The 11,004-nt window shown below is 34.7% G+C and overlaps 1 protein-coding gene across 15 annotated transcripts in view; it reads left to right on the top strand.

Moving 5' to 3' along the window:
• The window catches only part of CaMKII (Calcium/calmodulin-dependent protein kinase II), a 123,018-nt gene that overhangs the window by 32,859 nt on the left and 79,155 nt on the right, over positions 1–11,004 (top strand). For all 15 annotated transcript variants that reach the window (XM_018452310.1, XM_018452315.1, XM_018452308.1 and 12 more), the window contains exon 2: positions 5,906–6,000. In XM_018452310.1, coding sequence (XP_018307812.1) covers positions 5,906–6,000 — 95 coding nt within the window. The remainder of the gene's footprint in view (positions 1–5,905; positions 6,001–11,004) is intronic.

Here is an 11,004-nt window from a genome sequence, read left to right as displayed (position 1 = left end):
CCCCCCCCCCCTCTTGTCAGGCCTGATCACGTTATGCGCAATGCTATGCCCTAGGCTGCATTCAGAAATATCACCAGAGTTCCCTTGTGTATCGTTTTATTTTTGTTGTTTACCCAATGTTAAGCAAGGATAAGATGATACATGAGGGCACCCGGGTGATATTTCCAAACGTAGCCTAGAGAAATCCGAGGCGCGGCGAGTGTCGCAGGATTCTGCAGGACCTGCACGCGCAAATGCGTACCCATTTTGTAAAATACAGTTCTAGTTAAAGCTTTTCTCATTCTCTTTTTTTATTTTTTGTCTTTCTCTTTCGATAGTGCTTCCTCGATTAGTTCGCCCACGAGTTTTCTCGAGATCGAAAACTAACTTGGAAATAACGGGAGGCTATTTTCGATGGCCTTAGCGTCACTCAATTGGAGGTTTTGCCGCGAAATCCAATCGGCGAAAGTTCGATAAAGTTAATAATTGCCAGTAGAAGCCGTGGTAGAGTTATAGTATAAGGATATACAAGATCGCGAGTAAAGAAAGAATTTTTATATTTACCCCATCATGAAAGATCAGTTTGCTTGTTTACAATTCTACAGTATAAAGTATCTAATGTAAATGTATAAGCAAATGATTATATTATTTTATCATTCTTTCATTATTTTATTATTCTCTCCAGCTAAATCAAGTTTATATCTCTATTAGACAGGTAGTTCTGAGAGTAAATATTATGATCAATTGAAAATAACTTGTAACAGTGAAATATGTAATCGTAATTGAGATTGGTCAAAATAAAAAGAAAGATATAAAGCTTTTTGTAACTTCTGTCAGTAGGTCGACTAAACTTTTTAGTTAAATCGCTGTAGAATAGTGGAAACTTACAACGGAAAAACGACAAGGGCCAACGTCGAGGAAGGTGATAAATTGAGCGCAATGAGACACCATGGGATAGTCGGGTAAGGAAGAAAAGCACCCTTAGAGATGCCACAAGCTCGCGTGGCGAGCAAGCGAGCCGTGTGTCGCATGTCGGCAAGAACGAACGGGTATTTAAAGCGCATCTCTGTCGCGCCGTCGTCGTTGTTGGCGACAGAATGCTTCTCTTTGAAGATTCATCGTCGATCGCCCTAGTTCCACATCGGCGAGCGAACCGACTCGTTTCAAGGTCGATGTCTTTCGTCCCCTTGCATTATTCTTGCATCCCTCACGGTTCTTTTTTTCCGCAACATCTCCATTTTCTATTCCACTCCTTCGGCTCCCCTTTTTACCTTGTTGTTAATCTCACGTATCCTTCCTCCATTGACATTTTTTCCTGTTTATCTTACAATACTCTTTACGGCGCAATATCATGTAAACAGGAAAGATCCGTGACAAAATGCGAGAATGTACTCTTAATCTTGAATCGGAAAATATGAGAGCTAGCTAAATGTGTATCGTAAAAATTAACACTTATTTTTACTACGAAATGTTTCTTCTTTCGTCAAATTAATTCTATTTTTTAATGTTTATGATTTATTATACAAATTCCATTATTTTTTGCTTCTCTTTTTATACAAAGATTTTCGTTTCTTGTGACAAAGTACTGTGTACTTAAACAGGTAAAGTTCATGAAAAATTCAAATCTTTTCTTTAATAAAGAAAGGGCTAATGGCTTAAAAGTAAACGACGCGTATCTTGTATCTCGTCTTGCATAGTTTATTTCTTACCTTACGTTCGCTCTTGCTTCTTCGCTATCTTTGTAGAGAAAGCTTTATATGTTAATCCACGAAGAGATGCAGAGACCGTCGTAACATGTTCATCGTGCGATTTTAGAAATTTAAATCTCAGCTCATTTCTGATGGGAGGGGAACTTTCATCGTTATTTTTAGCGTAGAATAATATTCGCACGCACACTTGATATCGAAGAATAGCGTCTTTATAAATTGATTTTGCTATATGAAATAGCATTTGTGGAATTATTCGGAACATTTTTTTAACGCGAATTACATTAACGTGATAGTTATATTTAAATAAAGATTACTATTTATAAAAATTGTATATGGCGATTATTACAAGATATACTTTCCTTGAAAAGTGAATTTGTTAAGATCTTAACTAAATTATTTCGCAAATGGAATAAACAGTTTTGGAAAATTACATCGACGATAATATGAGAATCGAATGAAGTTAAATAGGTTTTCGATCTGACAGAATACGCTGTTACAGAATAATGAATCTATTCTTCGTAGTTTAATTTCCGCTTCCTGAGTCTCTCATAGCTAAGTGTGAAACGAAAATTGCATTGCGTTGCATCACAGGAGTGAAATCGTTTAACGCAATTTCATATCGCATTGCATTCGATGCTTACATATTCTTTACACACTCGTACTGTATCTGCAGTTTACAGAGAGTTACCGAGAATTTCTTTATCCAGCATCTCACTACCTTATTGTCACTTTCCTTCGTAGCGCGATCGGGACATAATGTACGATCATTGTTTTGCATCTCCCGACAAGATGCGACCCTGTGTATTGCTTGTGAACTTTTGTCAATTATGTACCATTAATGTCGCGCATTACTGCCAGAGAGAATCGCGTCGCAGTTGCTCGTTTTAGTAAACTACAACCATGCCCGGACTTCTCCGCCAAGACGATCACTAGCCAAGCACGATAAAATACGGTTGGCGCATTGAATATTAACAAGCTGCAACAGATAATGACCTTTCGTGAAATTTTCTCCGATGTAAAATTAATTCTAATTTTATCGACGATTCTGTTGTTAGAATTCTCGATTAAAATAAAGAGGATATTTTTAAATATATTTTTTAGAAATCATTTGTACGTCGTAATTTACCGTATGCATAATGATGAAGATTTTCTCACTATTACAATTACTTTTCATAGCAGAAAATAAATTCATGTTAATATTAAAATATTTATAAAATATATTGTGTTTATTAAAGTTGAGAGTGTTTTTGTGTTATATACCATTTCATTGATGCTTGCAATATTCGACTGGAAACCGCGATGCTATGCTCTGTACGTAATATTCAAATGTATAATCTGTGATCGTGACCGACATATACAGGTGAAAGGGATGAGCAGCGCAAGAACAAGAGCGTGACGTTAAATAATCGTCGTGCTTCGGCGGTATAATCTCGTAAAGAGCACGTGAGCGGAAAAGCTACCTCGTTTTACGACGAGGGGTTGGAAAAGCGGCAGGGAGTTAGCGTGGCGGGGATTGGTGCACGCAGTAGCTGGTGGCACAATCTCCGGTAATGATTGGTCGTCATGGAAACGAGCCAAGCACCTACCTCGCCCTTTTTCCTCCGGGCAGACCGAGCGGCGTGATCGTCGCAGCGTGCGTCGCGACGCGGAGCGTCGCGTCGTATCGCGTCGCGTCGCGCCGCGTCGCTTCGCCTCGCATCGCCTCGCATCGCTGGCCTGCAACACGGCGCCGACGCCAGTAAGACCAGTATCGGCCTCGAGAGTCTCTGTACCCCGCAGCAAGGTTAATACTTTCGCTACGAAAAGAGATCCACGTGAAATCTGTTGTTTGAAATATTATCTTTGGTCGCAACAAATATTTGTACTTTGATTTTTCTCAATATGTATTATTTTTTAACTAAATTATCTATTTATTGATATTATATTGAAAACATTTAGTTATTAATTTACATAATTACTTCAAAATTATATTCATATAATATATAATTTTATTAGATAAGAAGCATAAGAAATTCTTGCAGTCTCTTATGACTTGACTTTTATGACTTTCTTCCGTGTTGAAACTAATATAACAGCGTACTCATTTGGGTATAAAAAACTGGAGCTCACTTGACCTCAATTTCGAATGCTTAAGAAAGAGGTGACAATAATAATGTAACCGTTAATTATTTATGACAACGTAGAGTTTCTTGATATTGTCAGCTGCTGCCCTTTTCTTCGTGACGACGGATCGCGGTCGTGCTGTTCAATGTTAGTCGTAAGTTCAGTCTTACCGATTCAATGTGAAGTCAATTATAGACGTACCGCTGACAGTTTCTTACCGCCTTTATCTGTATTAAAGAGAACAAATAACAACTGACAATTGCTTGTTGACGTCACGATGAGTTGTAATTATTTCTTTTCTGTCTTCACTTGTTTTCGTCTCTTGATTTCTTTTTAACTCATTTGTGAAAACATACTTTCTTAATCAAGATTCTTTTTAAGCAGATATATATTTTCAATGTTGCTTAATTTAACAATAAAAAATTATTTAAACTTGATTTATATAATATTTTTTATATTTTCCATTAATTTTTCAAAACTGAATTCTCTTTCCGCTTTAAAACGACAGTTGAATAACGCTCTTCGAGTAAATTTCCATCTCGTTTGAACGAAATCTCTTTCACAGCAACAAAACGCGTGGGCGACCACGCGCGACAATGTCGCGGACAATAATAGATTTTTGCATTAATTTCGTATCGATAGACGGAAGCCGTTTGTGAAGAAACGACAATTTAGGTCTCTCGACGAATGTTCGCTCAATGGACAATTTGTAGTCGCTAATCTGTCACCTTAATCAACGGTGCTACAGAACTTTCGGAGAAACTTTAGTAAATCAAAGTTTCCCCAGAGCCATGCACGCGGTTTTTCATGTACAGAGGAAGAACGGTGCAAAGTGCGGAGGTGTATATGAGGTAATCGAGAAGGTTTAGTTCTTGGATAGCTAGAGACGCCACGTCCTCTATATGTGACTATGGATTCTGAGGATGGACTTTACTCGCCTACAGTCTTGGATTGCGATCATAATTGTTGTTTCGTTACAACTCGGTTCTTTGTATGTACTTTGAAAATCGTGTTAATGAATACTTTTAACGTTACCGGCATGTAACTGTGATCGTTTTATTTTTAGCAATGCGAAGGTGTAAAGCGAATCATAGAATCGATTTGCCTAGGCTGTGACGTAATCATTTGAAAATTAAAGGAAAATTAAATCCAGCAACACGCGCGTATACACTTGAGTTCGAAGAATCTCAGTGTTTTATCCTTTCGAAAAATTTGTTACATACATCAATCTTCTACTTTTCAATATAAAAATGTAATTTTTATTATATTCGTAAGAAAAGTATCGAACATAAAATTAAATTTATAAATATTTTCGTCTAATGGAAGCTGCGACAAAAGACACGTAAACAAATGTTTGATATAATGGTGATGATGATATAACTCATTGATTAAAGACAGATTTTGCAATACTTCTGAAATCACATACGCGGTAGGTATGTGATTTCGATGTGGAGTATACGTGGTTAATACGAACGTAATCTAATTTTTCATAAGAGTTTTACATTAGTTAGATCAGTAACTCAGCACGGTTTCATTCATTTTAAAATATTTCACGCAATAATGCTATTGAATATTATTAAATATTTGTCTTACAAATATATAATTACTATCGATAATAGCGAGTAACAATTAATCAATTCAACCAATTATAAATACGGATTGTTGCTTAACGTATTAAATTTTCATAATATTAGCATTATTAATTCTAAATCAGTTTTATTATAAAAAGAGTTAAGTTCAAAGCATTTACAAGGAATTTCAATTAACCTTCTCTTAGTAATGATCAAAGTGCGTTTTATCAAAGTAGGTGTACATATAACTTAGATATATATTTTGTAGTTATATTAACATTCAGGTAATACAACTCATAATTGTCTACTTTAAACTTGTAGGCATTCAGATTTCAGATATTCTATTTTTGTATATTCTATGTAGCAGTTTCGATATATGCAATAAATTATCGAGGACTCGAGTAACTCGTTTGTTATTTATAACATTATGCTTTAATATTTCTACTGTGTACGTCGTTAGACACATTTATTTATATTATCATCTTTCCTAATAACATTTATACCTATTGCAACATAATAACATATTTATTCTCGTGATTTCAGAGGTGCCTTCTCCGTGGTTCGACGATGTGTGCAAAAAAGCACCGGTCACGAGTTTGCTGCAAAAATTATAAACACCAAAAAACTCTCAAATAGAGGTAAGTGATCATCGATATTCGAACGTGTTTCACGCTTGAACCTGAAATATTTTTTCAAGCGAAAAAAAGAAAGATATGCGCTCGTTTAGAATGGCGAGAAAAAACTGTTACTCGCTTTCCTTTGAATATAAATACGTATAACGTATATATAGTACGGACAGTTCGAAGACACAGAAAAGAAAGGTTCTTCTTCTCAAACGTTCTTTCCAGAAACGTTTGAAACGTTTCCGAGGCAACAGCGTTCGTATCGTCATCGTAAATTTCCATTGCAAAAGAGCTGCTTTCATGTCTGTATGTGGTCGTTTCTCTCGCATGGTTGCTTGATTGCAGAAAATGTGCAACATACAGCAACATATGTACATAGAACTGTTATCTTTTTATTATTTATTGTATATCTCTTTGACATATGTCAATATCAAAATATTGCAATTCTTCGTTACTTTGTGTTAATTGTTTTTTCTATGTGTTGTAAATTAACACCATAAAAAATTCTAATGTGTGTCTATGTAGTATTTTATTTTAATCTTTTGTTATTTTTTATGTAATTACTATAATATTTTGAAACAAGAATAAAAACACGAAAATTTCTTTTCTTTTTATTTCATCTTTTTGTTTGTAATTTTTTAAAAGATCTTTAAATATATGTGATTCCGTTAAAGTGTATGTACATACCATACATATAGACGAGTAAGGTCAAAAACTTGCGCCATCAACTTGATCGAATAGCTATTTCTATTTTGCGTTTTTTGTGATTTCTTGTGATCGAGCATGGATTTATGATAACAATTCGTACATGTTTAAAAGCATAGCCATGCGACACGTCGCGCCGTTGCGTTGTCAACCTGCCAGCGCATTCCTACACGGGACCAATGGAGTTACCAGTTTGTAGCGAGATCGTTGGTTCGGAAAATTATACATATCAGCCTTTTTTGAAATTCAATCGCTTCCACGCTATACGTATCCGTAAGAAAGCAATGCTTTCGAATGACGTGAGATGGAAAGAACATTAATTTTATTTCATTTTATTTCATTTATTTTATTGCAACAGCAAAAGGTGAGGTGATGATTCATGATACAATATAATTGAGTTAAGTGAATTAAAATCCTCCATTTACGAATTAAATCACACGTAAAGATAGCGAATTGGCGACTGAATATGCGAGTATATCGATATATGCTCCTTCTTTTTGTTTTCTTCTATAAGATAATTTTTATAAAATTGATCTACTAATTATACGATATATCTTTCTCTATAAAATTATTGTCTCTACAAGTTTCTTGCAAAATTAAATTTAACTTTATACAGGGTGTCCCAAAAAGGTCGGGACACCTAAATATCTCGGGAAATATAAGTTTTACAGAAAAGTGTTTCAGACAAAAGTTATATGGTTTAAAAATATCTATTTACGGATTCTATCAGTTTGACCTTGGGTTGCGTAGCCAAGGTCAGGTCAAGGTTACATTGATTTTCTTAAATGGAACACCCTATTTTTGATTCAAGAATCTAATAGCTGATGTCGAGAGCTTTCCAAAATGTTATAATGAAATATTTTTTCATGAAGCACTTTTCAAGTTATAATGCTTCAAAGTTACAGTATCGCCGGCACTAGCATTACCCAAGATATGTAATACCACCTACGTTATGTTTTTGTTTGTGCGTTAACTGAAGGTCAAGATTCACGGACCACCAACCGATTTCGCCTTGACTGGCCAGTCTCTAAAATTAAATATTTTGGATAATGCTAATGCCGATGATACTGTAACTTTGAAGCATTATAACTTGAAAAGTATTTCATGAAAAAATATTTCATTATAGCGTTTTAGAAAGCTCTCGACATCAGCTATTAGATTCTTGAATTAAAAATAGGGTGTTCCATTTAAGAAAATCAATGTAACCTTGACCTGACCTTGGCTACGCAACCCAAGGTCAAACTGATAGGATCAGTAAATAGATATCAGTAAATAGATATTTTTAAAATATAACTTTTGTCTGAAACACTTTTCTGTAAAACTTATATTTCCCGAGATATTTAGGTGTCCCGACCTTTTTGGGACACCCTGTATATTTGCAAGCACATGATTCGTAGAATGAGAACATGACCGTCCAAAATAATTACGCGTAACAATTCGTACGATTAACGAAATATTATTTTGATTACTCGATTGAACCATTTGAGCATGGTACAACGACGCGAACAATATCTAACACATTATTCTAATCCGAGTACAACGCAAATGTGGTCGCTATCGTTTCACATGCACGTAAATGCATTGCGGTTAACCATCGCGAAAGAAATTCCGTCGAAAGCATAATGTAATATTCACAGGTAGTCAAACAGTTGAATAACAATGATACAATCAACTAAATAATTGTGTTAATACTATTAATACCATAAGCATCTGCAAAGATAGGCCACCAAATTTTAACACAATTTTTTTAACTTCTCTCAATAGTGATAACTCAAAGAATCATAGTATTGAGATGAATAATACCTCAAATTAAAATTTGAATATCTCTTGACAACCAAGAAAATAAGAGTTGAGTTACAAAAAATGTATTACAAATTAACGGATATTGTTTAAAGATAGACTTAGAAAAATGGGGAAAAAATTTTTGTCAAACTATTATTGCATTCAAAAAAATCAGTTGCTGAATCAAAAAAATTATGAATTTTTAAATATTAATTTAAAAACTTATTATTAACTTATTTATTTCCTTACAAATCTATATTTGAAATATATATTATTATTTTTTTCATAAAGTTTACATTGATCGTTTTGAAAATTACAAAACAGCATTTTTTTAAAATCTGTATTTCAGAAATGAATTATCGTAGGAAACTTTATTAAAAGGAAAATTAATGTGTAAACTTTAAATATTAAAACTTTTATTTTTCCAACGATAAGGTGTAACGGATGTATGCTCTTTTAAAATGGAAACCATTTACCGATAATAAATATTAGTTTAGACAAGTGCAAAGATTAAACAAGTAATCCTAATGAAACAATCCATACAGAACATGTTTTTATCTTAAATTCCGTTTTTAAAACACACTGTCCTATAATAATTTTTTAAAAAGTTATTCAATTTTTTTCTTAAAATTGAATAACTCATATTATCTTATCATGCTGGAAAAATAAAATAGTTTTAAGATTTAAAGTTTATTTTAATTTTCGTTTCGATAAAATTTCTTTCTACAATAGGTAATTTTTCTGAGTTATAGATTTTATTTAAAAAATCCGTCCGTTTTATAACATTTTTTCATAATATAATGTATTTTTTATTTGCATTTGCTTGTAAAATGCTCATGTGCGAAAATAGTCCTGATCATATTTCTATCCTCTATTTGATGATTTCACGACGAAAACGTAACTTTCTCAATGCATGTAGCACAGTAACGATATATCGCTCTCGGCGAACTCTTCTGGGCCAGACCGCTGCCTCGTTTGATCAAGATTCAATTCCTATGCATTAAGAGAGAGAATATCGCAAAGGAAAGTCGCGTCTCATCTTCGCCGCGCTGAACGATTCGCGAACACTCGGAATTGCATAATTTCCTCCCGCGGAGCTGGCGTACTCATTTCCGTCCCTCGCTTCCTTCCCCCTTCGTTCAATTTATAGCCATTTTCTGCGGGCACGATGCGGCGAGATAAATCTATCTTTGGCATCGCCGAGCCGAGCCGAGGCGTGGTAAAAAGGTAAAAAGGTGTCAGGGTAAAAGAGTAAATCCTCCCTCTATTCCTTTTGTCCTTCTGCTCTTCTCACCTGCATCTTTCTCTGTTTTATCATCTCTCTTTCTGTATCTCTCTTTCTCTACCTCCTCTCCCTGTCCTTGTTCTTTCCTCTCGGACAAGAATCGTTCGCTCGTGCAAATCAGCTCAGACTACGACCTTGCTCCAGTAACCTCTTGACCTAACGGAGGCCGCGGTCTCCGCAATATGGCGTACGCGCTCTGCGCAACGAATAAAGCTCGTATCCTGAAAAGGAGAGGGAAGCAAATAGCGAACTACAGGAACCAATCGTTGTGACGGAGTAGGAGGAATAGGAATTCCTCGATTTCCTCACGAATCGACTCGCGCTTGGCTGTCATTTCCCGTCATTTCCGATTCCGAGACACTGCAACCGAGTATGACACGTAACGACACGATGCACTTGTACTCTCTGACATGATCTCAGGGATAGAACTCTTTCCATTTCTTTCGTGATGCATGTTGAAATGCACGTGCGATCGTTCTTTACTCTGCGAAATTATTCAGATATAATTCTGCGGATACGTATAAAATTGTTTATTCATTCGTTTGTTTATGACGCCCTTTGTCCTCGAAGCGAACGAAACCAATCGACTTAATTAATTGGCATGTGTGTGTGGATTCATGCACTCGCGATCAAACATAGAAATATGACGGTTGATAAAAAATGCGCTACCATAATGATTTGTAATAAACTGTGCGAGTAACGGACTGTTTATTTTATAATATTAATTATAATATTATTATATGTACTTAATTGTTGTGTTAATTCAGTTTTTTGTTTAATTAGGGATATATATATATATTTAATTTTGTTATTTCTTTGCGTTAGATATATAATAATATTTCTTTTGATTTATAGTTTATCCCAAAATGGCAGTCTCAGGTTGACCATTTATTTTATAACGTAAAAATTTAATTAAAATATCTTTTAATAAAAAATAGAAACCATGCATAGATCATTTATATGAACAATTAATAAAAAGGCGTACGGGGAGAATGTAATGTTACATATAAATTGAAGTTCTAGACAATCTAACAATAAGTTAGGCTAATAACTCGTATTTATATTCGAATAAGATGCATTATGAATTGCTCGAGCATTTTTATCTAAAAGCAGAATGGCTTAATTGAACGAAACCTTTTTTCACCACCTGAAAATTATTATATAGGACAAATTTATTTGAGACTCATTTGAGCGGCGGAATTTCCTCTGCTTTTGGCGCGACGAATAATTAATCGAGCGATATGGTT

Source organism: Mycetomoellerius zeteki, unplaced genomic scaffold (genome assembly GCF_001594055.1).
Source record: "Mycetomoellerius zeteki isolate Tzet28-1 unplaced genomic scaffold, Tzet1.0 scaffold343, whole genome shotgun sequence".
Lineage (NCBI taxonomy): Eukaryota > Metazoa > Arthropoda > Insecta > Hymenoptera > Formicidae > Mycetomoellerius > Mycetomoellerius zeteki.
The sequence above is the reverse complement of the archived record's forward strand: the minus strand, read 5'-3'. Positions and strand labels throughout refer to the sequence as shown.